Source organism: Odontesthes bonariensis, chromosome 6 (genome assembly GCF_027942865.1).
Source record: "Odontesthes bonariensis isolate fOdoBon6 chromosome 6, fOdoBon6.hap1, whole genome shotgun sequence".
NCBI classification, from domain to species: Eukaryota; Metazoa; Chordata; class Actinopteri; order Atheriniformes; family Atherinopsidae; genus Odontesthes; species Odontesthes bonariensis.
Genome location: NC_134511.1, coordinates 14437097 through 14453454, shown reverse-complemented (window position 1 = coordinate 14453454; position 16358 = coordinate 14437097). Strand labels below are relative to the sequence as shown.

General features: G+C 39.5%; 2 protein-coding genes across 4 annotated transcripts; one reads left to right on the top strand and one right to left on the bottom strand.

Annotated features, from left to right (window-relative positions):
- Nucleotides 1–95: 95 nt before the first annotated feature.
- LOC142382055 (uncharacterized) lies at nt 96–5991 on the bottom strand. Its single transcript, XM_075467503.1, has 3 exons — nt 5724–5991; nt 3329–4102; nt 96–2435 (listed from the first exon to the last, which is right to left on the bottom strand). The coding sequence occupies exons 1-3, from the start codon at nt 5926–5928 to the stop codon at nt 1579–1581; spliced, it is 1836 nt and encodes a 611-aa protein (XP_075323618.1). The 5' UTR covers nt 5929–5991; the 3' UTR covers nt 96–1578.
- Nucleotides 5992–8484: 2493 nt separating this feature from the next.
- On the top strand, nt 8485–13116 carry cenatac (centrosomal AT-AC splicing factor). 3 transcript variants are annotated; one of them, XM_075467502.1, is made up of 9 exons: nt 8485–8744; nt 9715–9881; nt 10154–10252; nt 10356–10422; nt 10695–10783; nt 11481–11548; nt 11667–11781; nt 11889–11919; nt 13023–13074. In XM_075467502.1, exons 1-7 carry the CDS (start codon nt 8628–8630, stop codon nt 11762–11764), a joined length of 705 nt encoding a protein of 234 aa, XP_075323617.1. In that variant the 5' UTR covers nt 8485–8627; the 3' UTR covers nt 11765–11781; nt 11889–11919; nt 13023–13074. The 3 variants fall into 3 exon arrangements, with proteins under 3 accessions (XP_075323617.1, XP_075323615.1, XP_075323616.1); XM_075467500.1 differs by having other exon boundaries at nt 10695–10757; nt 11889–13116; XM_075467501.1 differs by lacking the exon at nt 13023–13074 and having other exon boundaries at nt 11889–11967.
- The last annotated feature ends 3242 nt before the right edge of the window (nt 13117–16358 follow it).

The following is a 16358-nucleotide window of genomic DNA, read 5'->3' as shown; positions in this document are numbered from 1 at the left end:
TGCCAACAAAAATGTTTCTCCGATGCAACATCAGAGTTTACAATCCCTTCATAAATGATGTAGTGTAAAAAAAAAAAAAAAAAAAAAAAAAAAAAAAAAAAAAGAAGCAGTCCAAATACAAACTCCATTCAGATGACAATCTTCTTCTATTTTTCCCGACATTTACATGATGCAATTGTTACACAGTATACATAATCAACAGAAATATAAGTATATACCCATATGGAGAATTAATTAAGCAATATACGCAGCCCTCATATTATGCCATCTACATATTAGAAAACATCATTAATTTTGATGCATTGATGTATATGTAGCAAAACTATTTCAATTCAAGCTTGAGAACTCTCCTAAACAGAGGTTTTAGCTTGATTATTTCTCCTGATTAGTCTTATTTAGTCTTCATCAAAGGTAACATTTTTAAGCTTGAGCTCTAATTACGTGTGTGCACACCACTTCAGTACAGTGAAAGTGTCCACGTCTGCAAGGCTACATGATTGATTTAAGATGAATCACAATTACAAGTCGTTTCACGTGAACACAGAGAAGCCCAGACAAAATCCAGGGGTTCGGGTTCGGACATTGCTCGCAAATGCTTTTCACGCACGTTACAGTTGAGCATTTTCACAGCAGGAAATACTCCGGGGGAGTTAGTTTGTACATGAGATGACACACTGGAAAAAAAAAAAAAAACACATTAGCTTTTTTTTTTGGAGGGGGGTTGCTCTGCCTTCAGTGCATCTACAGTGTCAACAAATCCAAATTCTCACATCAAAGACACTGCTCTTAAAACACCAAAAAAAGCCACCTTGTAGTCCAGGCTTTTCTTCCAGGATTTGATAACATCTTGGCAACATATTAGCAAAAACTTTGGCATGTGTTTATTTCTCCCTTTCTTTGTGCGCTCTCCCAAACGAAGAATTTAGCGGCAGATGGTCAATCTTTAGCGTATCCCTTTCCTATTTGCCGCCAGCAGCCCACACCTTTAGTTAGCTAGCAGCAGGTCTTCAGTCCGTGCACTCCTACGGGAGAAGCCAGTGACCTGTACTTTCACCCCACAGTCACAAATGAAAATACTGGACCTAAATCTAACATGAGCACAGCAGAAATCGAAGTGATTTGTTTGCTGCATAATGACAATGGTGGGCGACTCATCGATAGGAAAAAACGTTTTTTTTTTTATAACATCTTTGCTACGTGTTTAGAAGCATCCAAGGCAGGAACAAATGCGTATACAGAAACAAGTGGAGCCATCAAATGTCCGCAGATAGCACACTTGCTCCCCACGACTTCTCTATTCCCACAGACAATCAGAAATGATGGAAACTTTCTAATATAAAGCTGATAGAGTAATCTGCAGTTAGTATCGGGGTATTTCATTTATACATTCAGGTAAGGCTACAGTGCGTGTCCTAAATCAGATGTACATTCCTTTACAAAGGAAATGCGGAAAAGTAGCTTCTGCTCCAGGCAATGAGACTTATTCAATATTTACAGGTTAGCAAACAGTTCACTGCATGTTGGATGAATGCAGGGGTTCTCACCAGTAGGGCTCTCGCGCAGAGTTTCGAGGAACAGCTAAGTCTGAAATCTCTCCCACATGTCACAAGAATACCCCCCCTCATCTGTGTGCGTTTTCATGTGAACCAACAAGCTTGACTGACTCCTAAGACATTTGCCACAGGTTTTGCAAGAGTATGGTCTCTCGCTTGTGTGGATTATTCTATGGCCGTTCAGTATTGATTTCTGAGTGAATCTTTTGCCGCAGATTTCACAAGGATACGGCCTCTCGCCCGTGTGGATTCTTCTGTGAACGTTCAGTATCGAGGTCTGATTGAATCTTTTACCGCAGATGTCACACGGATACGGCCTCTCGCCCGTGTGGATTCTTTGATGAACTTGCAATATGGATTTCTGATTGAATCTTTTACCACAGATGTGACACCGGTATGGCCTCACTCCTGTGTGGATCCTCAGGTGTCGAATCAGTCTGGACTTAAACCGAAATACTTTCCCACAGGTGTCACATTTATACTCACACTTTTTGGAAATGTAAGAATTAAAGGGAGTCTTCAACGGGATGGGGTGATATACATGACCGCTTTTGTGGCGTCTCTTTTCTGCTTGCTTGCCTCCTTTACAGTCCGATGAGTTGGGTGTGGACCCCTCCCCCGACGCGCTCCGGAATCCAACAGGATCCGCGTAGAAGGTTTGAGCACCGCTGTGATCACCTTTGTTGCACAGAAAAGTCGGCATAAATGTGTCAGACTCCTGTTTCAGCCCACACTGCTCGTTGTCCTGACTGGTGAAGAGGTCCTCCTGTTCCTCTTTAATTTGTGGAGACTCAAAGTCCTCTTGGCCCAAACTGTAATTCCACTCCTGGTTACAGATCTGCTGTTCGGTGAAAACATCTTCCTCCTTACAGACATATCGCTCTGGAAGGAGAAGCAACAGAAAAACACGTGACTATACTTGACAGAAAACAACTTTGTGCGATGGTAAACAGATGTAAATTACCCGCCGTTCAGTCCCTAGATTTCTACCCCACTCAAATTTATCTCCCTCTCTCAAGCTTTCTTAAACACTCTACTGTTCAGACTACCTTCTGGAAGATTCCACATTGGATAAATAACTCGTCAGTAAAAACCTAAGAAGAGAATTGAGATTCAGGTCTTGACATTAATGGTTTACACACAGACTGCATTCACAGCTCACAGATCAATGTGATGTTCTTGTGCTGCGAGATTGAAAATCTCAAACCTGCAGTGTGATTCCAACCACCTATGGTTGACTAAGTTTGTGGGGGAATAAAAGCCTAAAAACTACATGTGAACAATAAAAAAAAAAAAAATCAGCACGACTTGGCCACAACTTTAAAAATTAGTTGAATGTTTAAAGATCAACTCAACTGGCATAATTGCAATCTTTAAACCGTAATTTCTTTGTTTTGTTTTTTTTACCAACAGCTATCTAAACTTTTCACTTAAGTTTAACTCTGGTTAAGATTCCTCCTGCCCTGACATCTGTAACAATGTTGAAGCTGTGCAGATACAGCTATCTTTTTTATAGCACTGGATAGATGAAACTACAAAAAACAATAATGTTTGTCCCTTGACAAAGAACAGCTTTGTGTAAACATCTGACAAAAACGGCAGATAAAGGAGAGTGGCTCAAAAAGCTTAATGTGATGGCCTGAGATTGGTCCATCAATGCAATCCTTTTAAAAAATTTCATTTAGAGGCTTCAAGAAAAAACAAACAAACAGAGGAGCATTAGAAACCGACGAGCTCGACTAACTGCCGGCACATTTGTCACGTGTGGTTCTCACCCGGGTGCCACATTAAATGAGACTCCAGTTTGGATTTCTGATTGAATCTTTTTCCACAGATATCGCAGGAGTACGGCCTCTCGATCGAGTGGGTTCTTTTGTGAACGTTCAGTATGGATTTTTGATTGAATCTTTTCCCGCAGATGTCACAAGAATACGGCTTCTCGCCGGTGTGGATTCTTTCATGGACCTTCAAGATTGATTTTTGGTTGAATCTTTTACCGCAGATGGCGCAACAATAAGGCTTCACTCCCGTGTGGATTATCTGGTGTCTGATCAGTTTAGACTTAAACGGGAATGCTTTCCCGCAGGTGTCACATCTAAACTCGCACGTTTTACCCGTGCGAGTACAAAAGGGAGTCCTCAGCGTGATAGGATCGTGTTCAGCGACGCTTTTCTGACGTCTTTTCTGTAGCTTTGTTTCTTCATTTCCAGTTGGTCCCGAGCTGGGTTCTGGTACCTCAGAACTTTTCCCCGATATGGTGTCTATGGACTCCTCTCCTGAGAAACTCAGAGCCTCGACGGGATTCAAACATAGAATTTGATCTCCACAGCGATCACCTTCAGCACAAGTAAGAGTCAGCAAAAAGCTATCAGTCTCTTGTTTCAGGACAAGCTGCTCTTTGTCCTGACTGGTGCAGACTTCCCCGTGTTCGTCTTCAATCTGTCCATACACCGAGTCCTTTTGGTCCAAACTAGAGTTCCTGTCCTGGACACAGAGCTGCTGTTCGGTTTGGACATCCTTCACCTTGAAGAAGTTTTGTTGTGGGAGTTCTGTAAGGGAAAGTGAGAGAAAAAAAAAAAGTAGGTGACATAAGTAGGATGTCAGAGAAAAGTAGTTGTTAAATACAAGTAGCTTTAATATGTGAATGTATGCAGAGTTACGCCACAGGCAAATTTGCCTTCCCTTCCATATTTAACTTAAACCGTTGTTTTTAAATCTGATTTTATTCAACACTTGGGGACAAATTAATATTGAGAGTGAAGTGAAGACAAGAAGCTAACTGTCTGCGTATTTTTCCTTGCAAGGAAAAGTCAGAGAGTTAGAAAGAGTGACAAGCAGCGTGAGAAACAGTGATGTACAGTTCGTTTATTTTTTTGGGTTTTTTATAATCACATTGTACATGTACACCACACCCCCTGCACTGCAGTCAGCAGCGTTTTGTGTTTTCTGATTCATCCTGCTACGTTATATATTCATTCTACTTCTGTATTTATACATTGTTACTCCTATATTCTATTAGATTTTTTATTCTTTTTATTTTTCAACAGTTTTATCTTTTCCTTTATATTTTAACTAAATGTTATTTAAGTGCATTTTTTTTGTTTCTATGACGTGCAATATTTGAGATAGTCCAAGAATTCCATTACCGATAATGACTGGTTCCTGTGTACGGCACTAAAAGTTTGAAAACACCGTTTCACTTCCTTATGAAGTTTAACTTCATCATCTTCCTCATGAGAAGTTTACTCATGACTGTGACACCTGCAGCTCTCAGTTCTGCACTGTACTCCATCTACAGTGCTGAGACTGCCTTTGTGAGTTTTATCTTAAAATCAACTGTGCACACAATGAAGACTGTGAGACGAGCCTCTCAGTGCAGCTGCTCCTCGGTCCTGCCAGGATGCTGTGGAGGGGGTGTTTATTGTTCACCATCAAAGAATATAACTTCCTCCTCATCCGCTACTCCACCACAGTTCTGAGGGGGTCCAGCTCCCTGCCTATCACAGAACTGGCCATTTTCACCATTTTCAACATGTCCCTGCAAGCATTGAAGAGACGGCTCTGTCCCTTTCTGTACACCGTAACTATGTTGGCATTTTCCAGTACCACCCCCATGTATTTAGAAATTATGTAACTGTTTTTCTTCTTTTGTTTTGTTAGGATATCTCCTCAGGGTTTCGTTTTTAAAATTCCCCACTCTGAACCGAAATTAAACTCCTTCTAGAGCCTGTGAATAGAAGTACATATTGTTACATCTGGGCCCTTTTGATGTTGTGTCAGACAGTAACTGTAATGTCTACCTGACGAGCTGTAACGTAACAAAATCATACTTTCATATACACCTCTGCATTCCTGACTTGAATCTTATTTACTGCGAACTGGGAGAAGAAGACCTGACCCCACAGCCCACTAAAAATGATCTATAGCTGACATCCTGGTATCAAACACCCCAGTACACCCTTCTTTTGTTCTTTGTCCACGTCCTGCCTGGTCAGAGCTCGTTTAACTACACGAGGAGGGCAGGTGGTCACAGCGTCATGACGGATCAGATTAAATCTAATTTAAATCTAAATTCACATCTGCCATGATCCAAAAAAGTCAGGTTTTGAACGGTGGAGACCCAGCACAAGTTGACTTTATGTTTTTAAAGACGAGCGAGCTTTTCCAAACCTGTCCTGTGTAACTTTACTTGAGGCTCCCAGATGATGGTGAGCAGTTTGCGCTGGCGGTTGATCTCATTCTCATAATCGACGATAGTCCTTTCAAAGACCTTCACTATCTCGTCTGCCGCAGCAGTTAGTCGCTCGTTGACAAACTGTTTTAAACACTTAACGGAAGACATCGTTGCCTCTTCACAACTGAAATAGCCATCCATGACTCAACAGTGGCGACGTGGTTATTCCTCTTTTTTTTTGTTTGTTTACAGCCGCAGTGTGTCACACTCAAGAGATCCGACATTAAAAGTAAGTTCTCATATAGTTCCGCTTTCATTTGGTGATGATGAACAAATTACTCTTTTGAGCTTTTCACGGTGACTTCCTGTTATTTTCTCTTCCCTACAACTTTGGACACAATTTGGTAAAAGCTACGATACACACGTGGGCTAGAGAGAACTTTACACAGATCACTTCCAAAAAGTCTTGTTTTCCTGTTGTTTGGGAATGTAGAATTAGTGCCAGCAAAAACTAAAAACTCTTGCTGCATTGAGGTGGAGGTTTATGAAAAGAAAAGAAAAAGATACTATATTACTGACCGGTTTGTATGAGCAAAAGTTTCTGTGTGTACATTTCTCTAAAGTTTAAAGTACACACACAAAACCTATCAAATCGAATTTAGTGCTTTCTAAGTATTCATAAAGTTGTATATAAGTCAAAAAATCCGGCTAGAAATGAATCATTGTCAGAGTAAGCAGCAAACAGAACACACAATCACAATCAAATCTATCACTTCTTAGCAATAGAAATGGAGGGTACCTGCCTTTACAGTGTCAGTGAACAAAGATGACTAAAGAATAACACAAAAATAATTCATGGAACTCGAGAAATCAAAATGAAATATGTGGCTAATTAGTGTGAGTCAAGTATTTCCTCTAGAGAATTTTCATAAAGAAATATAACTTTTCTCTCCACCTTTTGTGTTCTGCCCGTTCAGCATCATACATGGGTTTTGTGCTGCGCATGGATTTCTGTAGTGGATTACAATCTTACTCAAAAGCGGAGTATCAGAGGAGCATTGAAATGTTTTTGAAAATTCTTACAGGCTCCTTTTGTTTGCATCTTAACATAAACCAGGCCCTCAGGTGTGTTACCATAGCCCCGGAGCAAGATTAGACAACAGTTGATCGTGTTCTTTTAGGCCACAGTGTGGTGTACGAGGGATGGTCGCCATCAAACAGCCAATGTGTAAGATGGTACAGGAAGAACTCTGCTGACACAGATTTGGTCGAACAAAAAAACCTTTTATTGCCAACCAGGTCCATTGCAGTATTACAGAATGATGCATCAAATCTGGAGAGATCTTCAATGCCCAAAAGTCTGTGCAATCTCTGTCTCACTGTGGACGTTTCTCCCCTTAAGTAAGGAAAAACCTTCCCCTATTTGGTGACCCTGCAGATGCTGCGCGGTCCTGTCCACAGGCATATAGCCAGAAGATAAGGTATAAATATCTGGTGAGCCTCCCCTAGATGCACTAATGGGGAGTGTGTTATTCTCAAAATGTTTGATGTTCGACTTTATGTATTTCCTACCTTGAGACGCCCTGTTTCCTGAACTCCTTCCCACAGCTGGTAAGTATCAGACACCACAACAGCTTTGGACATTTCGAAGGGTGACTGTTCAATCTCTTAATTTTCTTTCCTCCAGTTTCATGAGATAGCTTTTAACACAGATGTAACAGCGCCGTGGATGGAGAAATAATGGTGGTTCACATCTGTATCATGCAGTCATCATAGGAGAAACCTAAACGCACGCTATGATTATATGTCAATAAGTTAGCAGAACTTCAAGCAAAAATCTGTATTTTTTCAAGGTGAGCTTGATTTGTCTGTCTCTTTCTCTGAGTTGGTAGAAGCAGCATGCAGCAGTATCACTATGTGGACACCACATGTCTACCAGCCCCAGTTCAGTGAGATAGCCTCCACAGGTGCTGCGTCCTGGATGGAAGTACTGATGATGCAAGGGGTGCTTGTACTTCTCAACTACATCCTTTCTAATGAAGTCGTTTTCTAAAGTATCTCCATAAATGATTCCTCACTGTCAAAGAGGTACATGCATCGATGAGTATACAGCTACCTTTCAGAACATGCTGTAGTATTAAGTAACATTACAAAGTTGCACATAAATCTACAAGTCAGAAAAATAAAACTAGTAAATGGGGACGTGAATAATAATATTTCTGCTGAGAAAGCATTGGTCCTGGCACTCGTGTCTGACATCCAGGACAACGAGTTACGTTTTTGGTTCCTGTAACAACTTTGAACAACTTTTGTTAAAATTATAGTTAAGAAAAACCTTACTCAAGAGGGGAAAAGAGGAAGGGAAGCTATAATAGAGGAAAATGAGGAGCAATAATGAAATGAGGAAAAACCCAACGATTTACTAAATTTATCATCTAAAAAGACAGAATTGAACTGAGCTTTCAAAAAAATCAAAATGTCATCAGGTATGTTACATAATGGTTAATCATCTCAGTGAATCTTGTAAGGATACTTTATTGGAATTATATAACAAAGTTTGCAAAAGTGGGAAACCAGGAAAAGATTGCTCGAATCCAGAAAAATATATAGCAATTATGTTAATCTCCAACATCTGCAAAATTATGGAGATGTTGCACACTCCCTACCAGTTGGTGGCGGTAATGCTGAAACTTAACAAAGAGGAAGTTCATGTGGTCCGGTCCTCTGTTTCCAGACGGAAACATTTCGAAACGGAATTCTTTCCTGTTTGTCATGTTGCTATGTTGGTCAGTGTTTACCGAATAAATAATTTAGAAAAGAAGAAATAAAATTTGAGGAGTACGGCTCTAGCTCTAGCATTTCATCTGTAATATACGTTCGGCAAATTGCACAGGATCTAAATGGGTGCACATTATTGCGCCATTTGCAGACAAACAACGTTCTCCGGAAAGAAACACATCTTCGAAAAAAATCATCAAAGCAGACTTAGAGTGGTTCTTCTGAAATTTTTAGAAAAGGTAAGCACGTTAAAGTCTACAGATTCATAATAATTGTAACATTTGCAGTATTTTATGCTCACATCTCCGACGTTGGTGAACACGATCACGCTAACGTTAGCCGCAAACCATCGGTCTCCCAATAATCTTGCGTGTCCTATCTATTAAATAATAGTAATGCATTACTGTTTTGTCATTCGCATCGTATACAGTAGCACTTTCTGATTCAAATAGATGTATAATTCAATGTTAATTAAACGGAATACGGAGTCCTCTCAATATTCTGTTGCCTGAGTAGGCTATATTTTAGCATCGCTCTGAACTACAACAGACAAAACCAAAAGCAGGTATACGTCAGGAAAAAAAAAGGCTTTAAAAACCAACATTACACACATAGCCACTATGTTTCATAAAGCAGAGCAACGGGGAATAATTTTTATTTTTAATATAAATTTTGTGCAGTTTGTTATTGTTTTATTAATTGTTTTGTTGGTGCTTCGTGGTGTTTTGCTACGGCTTTGGTTACGTTACCGTTTCATTCAGTGTTGATTTGTGTTTCACCTCAACGCAAATTTATCCAAAAAAAATATATTTAAATTTTTTTTTTAATTTGATTTATTCTATGTTTTACACCAATCGTTTTTATGGTTTAGATTATAATTAATTTAATTTGTTTACTGCTTGTGGTTTTCTTCGACTGTACATTTGCGACGCAATGTCTCCAATTTTTTAACTTTCTTGTTTCATATCAATTCAATTTTCACTTGGTATCATCCTTTTTTTTTCTTGCCCTTCACCTTCATCTGTAACATTTGACAATTATTATGTTTATTTATATATCTAAATTTATAACTGCTAATAACACCCTCCCAAAATTACACACACACTCATGAAGGTAATAATGGCAATTGCCTTAGATTTCTTTTTTTTAGTTTTAATTTTAACACAAGTGCAATTTTTTTGCATTTTCTGTCTGTTTCATGTCTCCCAGGTGAAGGAAGCTCGCAGAACCCTTAAAAAACCCCAAGTAGAAAAGTTTGATTGCACCCAGCACAAGAAGACATTCTGGTGCTACTGCTGCGGGCTTGAAGTTGAAAGAAATGTTACAGACGACAACATGACCGTGCTGTACGGAGGACTGTTGGAACACATGGCTACGTAGGTTTTATGTTGTTGACTTTTATTTTAGTTCTTTGGTTTGCCTGGAAGCATTGTGGTAACCTATCTCTGCTTGCAACACATGTTTTAGCCTGGTTTGCACATATCTGTCGGCCTCTTAGAGGAGTTATTCGTTTTTGAAAAATGAACATTTTAAGGATTTTGCTTACTTGTTTTCCCTGCAAAATCCTACAAACAACTGTGCTTTGCTTGTGTGAGGTTACAGAAATCTCACACGCTTTTCTTTTGCTTCAAAATGTGTTGGATTTCAGTCCAGAACACAAGAAGAACACTCACAAGTTCTGGTGGGACAATAAAGCCGACCCAAAGTTGAGAGACAGAGTCATCATCACAGAGGAGGAAACTGAAAGGTGGGCCGGCCTAAAAGTCTGCGTTATCATTATTAAGGTTTGGGTCGAAAATAAAAGATTTACTCAGCTGGTAATGTTCTTTCTTTTCTTTTTTATTGTCTAGATTTAAATCCGAGGTCACAAAAGTGTTGGAATCCTTTGTCGAGAAGGAGGATGAGTACGTTAAACAGGTAATGCAAAAATAATTTAGATAATAAAGATTGCACCCGTGAGCTGGCATGCTTACACCTGCTTTTTGGCTAAATTTGGACACAATCTCTTCATGGAAACACAGATATACTGCAAATCTGATAGACCTTATCCTAGTCAAATGCTTTTTCAGTCAAGACCAAACTAATGGACGGATATGACAGATGTGTCCTACAGAATGATATCTCCTTAGGATGATAAATATTTTCATTGTAATATTTTTCTTTCTGTTTTATCTTTGCATGGTTTGCAGGAAGCTGACGTTATCCGGGCCCGGGAAAAGCACCGTCAGGAGGTCTTTCAGTCTCTTTTAGAGGTTTGTTTTCCAAGGATGCAGTGGCAGTATCCATGGCTGTGGCCTTGATGTGTTCTTTTTCTTCTTCTTCTTCTTCTTTTTTTTTAATGTAAGATGTAAAATTGTGAATATCAAGCAACAATAATCACTTGGAAATTCCTTTTGAGACTGGGCTGAAGACAGATTAGTGCTACGTTTATATTAAATTAATCAGAGTAGAGCAAACCTGAATGTAAAATGATTTGAGCAGAGCTCTGTTGCGTAATTTAAAACCATTGTCCACTTCATCAAGCTTAGTTGTATTTGAATAAAGTGAAATTACAAAGATTCCTGCTTACAAAAGCAAAATGATATTAAACACGACTGGAACACGGTAAGTGGTAAGTTTACAAGTTAAACTAGTCCGTTGATAAAAAATTCATAAGCGTACAACTCAGTCTGATTCAGCGAGTCCCTGAACTTTCTTCAGGAATTTCATCGCTTTCATTATTATATCTCAGAAATAAAATAAATAATCTTATTTGATTGGGGTAACCGTAAAAACTGAGTTCAGTTTTGACGTAAAGTTATAGTTTTTAAGTGAAAGGCTGTGCTTTATAGTTAAATCAAAGAGAGGAAGGTTGCGTTAACATATAGAGCAAAGTGGTGTGTTAGGATTGCTGTGATACAAGCTAAAGTGAAGCACAGCTAGATGTCAGACTTTCCGCTGTGAACCACTGTTGGCTTTTCCTGAATCAATACCAGCGCGACGAAGAGCAGGAGTTGTCCAATGGACCAAACAACAGCAATGCATCTGCAGAGGGTTCTCTCAGGTAACACTGTTTCTTTATGGTTATTATTCCTTTTTTTTTTTTTACATAGTATCTGTCATAGTGTTTTTTTTTTAATCTTCCTTTTTTGGGGAAGCTCATTTTGTCTCCTTTGGAACAGCTCTCAGTTTCAGCCTCAAGGATCAGGCCAACATCAGGGCAGCAGCCTTGTCGACTCAATGGCTGAGGTGCAGTGGGCTCCTACAGGACAAGGCCTGACTTTTATTGGTTATCAGGTACCCAGACGGTTATCATTAAGAGAGATAGAATGATGAGTATTTTCTTTGTTTTATATTTTTTCACATACACTAAAATAGATCACTTTTTCCGTCCTCTGTTCCAGGATTCAGCGAGCAGTGGAAATGTTCATACAGGTAATGTGAGGTGCCTTTTTGTAAGGGTTATAAAAAAAACAAGTTGGCTGAAAATATACTATAAATTTAGGTGAACAATGCAAAACTTTGGAAAGTATACAAGGACATATTTTGATTTTTAAATTAATGTGTCTTCCCAGTTTTTTTTAAAGTTTTTTTTAATTAGATCCTGATGTGTCTTAATTCCCTATCAGTGTTGTGTTGAAACCTGGAGATTATTGTGTGATCATGTGTTACTGCTAAGCTACTGCGAGTCTGACGCTTCGTTTCATAAGAATATGATAACTCTGCCTGGCCGTGGCCGAGCTGCTCCTTATTATTTTATATCTGGGGCGTCCTCTGTAGAATGCTGTACAGAACCCACACATGCTTTGCACACTTACGCATACATGTAAGAATTTTTATTTTTGCAGAATAATTAATGCAGTCCAAATGATGTCAATGTTAGCTTTGAGTAATTTTCTTTATTATGCAGCATTTTCCAAGTTAATTGTTGTGTCAAAAAAGATCTTGGCCCTGTCTGGATAATTGTTAAATGACTCAACAACTCTGGCTTGGCACAAAAGGGAACACAACAGCCAGGTGCACACGCTAATCTTCCATGAGGATTCTATGGTGGGCACAGCTCCCTTTTTCTTTACAGAAACCCATCTATTGACTGTAAATGTCGTAGTCTGACAACAACAATACGATAAATTAGCCTTAATTATCTCAGAAAAGTATGAAAAAATTCTTGTCCAACAACTGGTGTCATACTTGTTCCCTGGGAATTAATGGATTCATTAATTTAGTGGGTGTTACCCATGTTTAAAAAAAGGACGTCTAAACGCACTTCTAGTGTAAAACTGGCATCAGTATCTTCTGTGTTTCAGACTCTGGCTGTTTTGTTTAGGGCTGTCATCTCATGCTGAAGAGTGAAAGTGGGGATAAACCAAACACCTCCTTGATGGGATTTTGTTATAATTAAGTGTCTTAATGTCTTGCAACATAGAATGTATCAAGAGACACATTGAATTGATAAATCACCCTTTCTTTTCCATTGCTCTTGCCCACTTTTCAAAGCTTAAGTGGATTCTTTAATAGCTATGAGCTCTGTGTTGTAGGTGCCGTCCCTCCTTGGCTCCAAGACGATCCTCTGGAGGGGTCCTCTGGAGCTGCAGCACAGCCACAGATCGGCCCATCACTGCAAGACTTCCTCAAACAGAGTATGTGCACAGTTTGAACGAGGAAAAAGCCCGACCACTAATGTTTTATTGCTTGTATAAGTTTACTAGAACGTCTTGTCGTTCAATTTATGGCTTCGTATGCATGATGCAACTACAAGGAAAAATCCTAAAACTAAACGACATATTTATCTGATCTTGATCCAACTTGGTCCGATGAAATGATTATGGCAAGAGTGACTTGTGAAAAGAAGGAGAAAGAACTCTGTGACTAACAGGGGCGTATTTGTCTTTTACCAGAGGAGCAGCAGAAGCTGAGGAAGCTTCCACCAAACAGAGTGGGGGCTAACTTCGATCACAGCTCACATACGGACGCCAACTGGCTTCCCTCCTTTGGTAGGGTGTGGAACAGTGGTCGACGCTGGCAGTCAAGGTCAGTTAAAAAAAAAAGTCTTCTCAGCAAAATTATTGTAAGCCGAGATTCCTCAAACTCAGTCTGATTCATTTTATTTCCACACACTTGTACTTCAGGTCATCAGTACTATGTCAGGGTGTGTGCAGCAGGGTATTAACAGGGTTTAACAGGGAAATTGCACCTTAAAGTGATACTCCGGAGTAGATTCAACCTGGGGTCATTTGAACCGTGATATCCAGCCAAGTAGCCCACCCGCAGTTTTTCCGATATTGGCTGAACATCAGCTGAGTTACTGAGTTATCCCGAACAGCTTCGTACAAGGGTTAATGGATCCTGGCAGTATCTCCAAAATTACCACACTAAAATCACATGCCATGACACCAAACTTCTACAGTAGTACAAATATGGTCTGTACTCACAAAGCGATGCATTTGGAAGTTTGAAAATAGTCCAGGAGTTGATTATTATCAACACAAGCCTAATAGCTTCTCTGCAGCTAAAGCTGCGTCGACGTCACTTCTGGAGCTGGGAGCTTCAAAGTAAGATGAGGGTTGATCTACTACTGTAGACAACAAAGTATATGCTATATTCTACATGATTTTTTATGAATTTTTACGTTGTAGAGTTGTGAAATTATTTTATCAATGGAGAAATTGAGCAGCCTTGCTTTGTTGTCTGCAGTAGTAGATCAACCCTCATCTTACTTTGAAGCTCCCAGATCAAGGAAGTGACGTTAACGCAGCTTTAGCTGCAGAGAAGCTATCAGGCTTGTGTTGATAATAATAAACTCCTGGACTATGTACAAACTTCCAAATGCATCGTTTTGTGAGTAGAGACCATATTTGTACTACTGTAGGAGTTTGGTGTCATGGCATGTGATTTTAGTGTAGTAATTTTGGAGATACTGCCAGGATCCATTAACCCTAGTACGAAGCTATTCGGGATAACTCAGTAACTCAGCTGATGTTCAGCCAATATCGAAAAAACTGCGGGTGGGCTACTTGGCTGGATATCACGGTTCAAATGACCCCAGGTTGAATCTACTCCGGAGTATCACTTTAATGAAGATGACTGTAAATGTGATCAGCAGTAAATGATGTGATACTACCATAGAGTACATGTACATATTAGCCGCCTCTGTTGATATTTAATCTCCAATGCACCTGAAATTTGAGAGATTAGATAGATCCCTGTCGGCGACCTTTGTCACCCTGAGCTTTGAAATAAAATTCTGAATCAGTCACAGCTCCAAGGTACTTCTGTTGAGATACGCGTAGCCTCTCCCATGACAGAAAGATTAGTGTGCAGTTTAAAAAAGGATTAGAAATCTTTGCTTGGATCTAAACTTTTGACAGGTACACTTTTCTGTAATAGCAGCTACTTTTGTATGCGATCATTAGTGTGCATGAAAACCCACCGGCTTGATTTATAGTAGTTTACTCTGCTATTGCTCTAACAGTCAAATGTTGTAGAGGGGAAATCTTTCAGGTTCGTTTGAAATTTACTTTCCTGTCTAGTTTTTTGGATCAATTCAACCCAAGCAACCTCAAGACGCTCAGTTTAGATGGATGTAAAACCTCATACTATCGTTCATGTGTGTTATTGCACAAACTGAACAGATCTAAGATTAGATGGAAAAGATCCTGCAAGTACACTGCAGACAGATTTCCTTTCTGCGAGTTGCTTTGGGAAGTGATCTTCAAGCTCCAGGAGCTGACGGCTAGGGTATTTCCTCCCGTTATTATTACTACTGGTTGGACAGGACAGGACAGGACAGGTTAGTGATTAAGCATTGCAGAAACACAGTAATTTGCGTTTTATTTTTCCTTCTTATTCAAGCAAACTTCCAAAGATACGGCTTTTCTATGACATAAGTTTGCTCAAAATAAAACTCGGTATTGGCCATCAAACTTATTTTTTTTCCCTGTTGTGCCTTACCCATACAGCTTAATTAATCAGCTTCACTGTTCAAGGCAGTTACATTTTTTGCTTTTTCCCCAACAGGCACCAGTTCAGACAAGAAGAAAGGCAGAAGAAGAGACAGAAGAGGAAGCAGGAGCCCGGCGCAGAGGGCTCAAAGAAAGCAAAAATGACTGAACAGCAGACCAATTCTGACACATAAAGCTTTGTGTGTGAGAGTTTGGGTTTATAGTGATGCACATAGTTTGAATGAGAGCCCCCCCCCTCCCATGTCTTTTGAGCCATTTGTTGAGATGCTCAAGCTAAAGAGACACCCGAATGTTAGGAAAATGTCTTGAATGTTTGCAGTAAAGGTGCTTGCTGTAGTAAACCGAAGGTATTGGACATGTTATTTATATTTGAAAGTCACATTTGAAATCACATTTTCAGAGTTAAAAGCTACAATACGACACTCTGTTCCACTCAGATAGTCTTGTTCTTAAGCAACCTACTCCAAAATTGAGATATTTCAAACAAGTTGGTTGTACTCCACCTTAACTGATCAGTAAGCAACGGTGTTTAATCAGTTTGAACATAGTTACTAAGCTCTGAGGACAACTTGACTGTGAAACAGTGACGAAAGGGAACAGTAGAGGGCGCAACGTAGTCTCCTTTGCAAACCCTGTGTTGCCTGCTGAGGAAAGCAGTTGGTCTGAAACAAAACTGCTAAACTCGGGTGATATTGGTCATCTTGAATGTAATACATCCTTTTTTTTTTATTACGTGAAAATGAGAACATTTCTGAACAATCAGAATGGGAGCAGTGGTCCGTTTTTTTTTTTTTTGTAAACAAATCATTAGCTTTCATTTCCCCTCAGATCATGTTATGTAAAGAATTACTGGAAAAGCCTTGCAAATGCAAACACTGTCCCTTTATAGACGAATAATGGCTTTTAAATAAC

Bases quoted from the DNA above. Each gene is read 5' to 3' on its own strand.
- LOC142382055 (XM_075467503.1), bottom strand. From the start codon at position 5,928: ATGGATGGCTATTTCAGTTGTGAAGAGGCAACGATGTCTTCCGTTAAG. The intron at 4,103-5,723 runs GTTTGGAAAAGC...TTTCCCTTACAG, and splicing joins AGTAAAGTTACACAGGACAG to AACTCCCACAACAAAACTTC. The intron at 2,436-3,328 runs GTGAGAACCACA...TTCTCCTTCCAG, and splicing joins TCATTTAATGTGGCACCCGG to AGCGATATGTCTGTAAGGAG.
- cenatac (XM_075467500.1), top strand. From the start codon at position 8,628: ATGGGTGCACATTATTGCGCCATTTGCAGACAAACAACGTTCTCCGGA. The intron at 10,423-10,694 runs GTAATGCAAAAA...CATGGTTTGCAG, and splicing joins AGGATGAGTACGTTAAACAG to GAAGCTGACGTTATCCGGGC. The intron at 11,549-11,666 runs GTAACACTGTTT...CCTTTGGAACAG, and splicing joins TCTGCAGAGGGTTCTCTCAG to CTCTCAGTTTCAGCCTCAAG.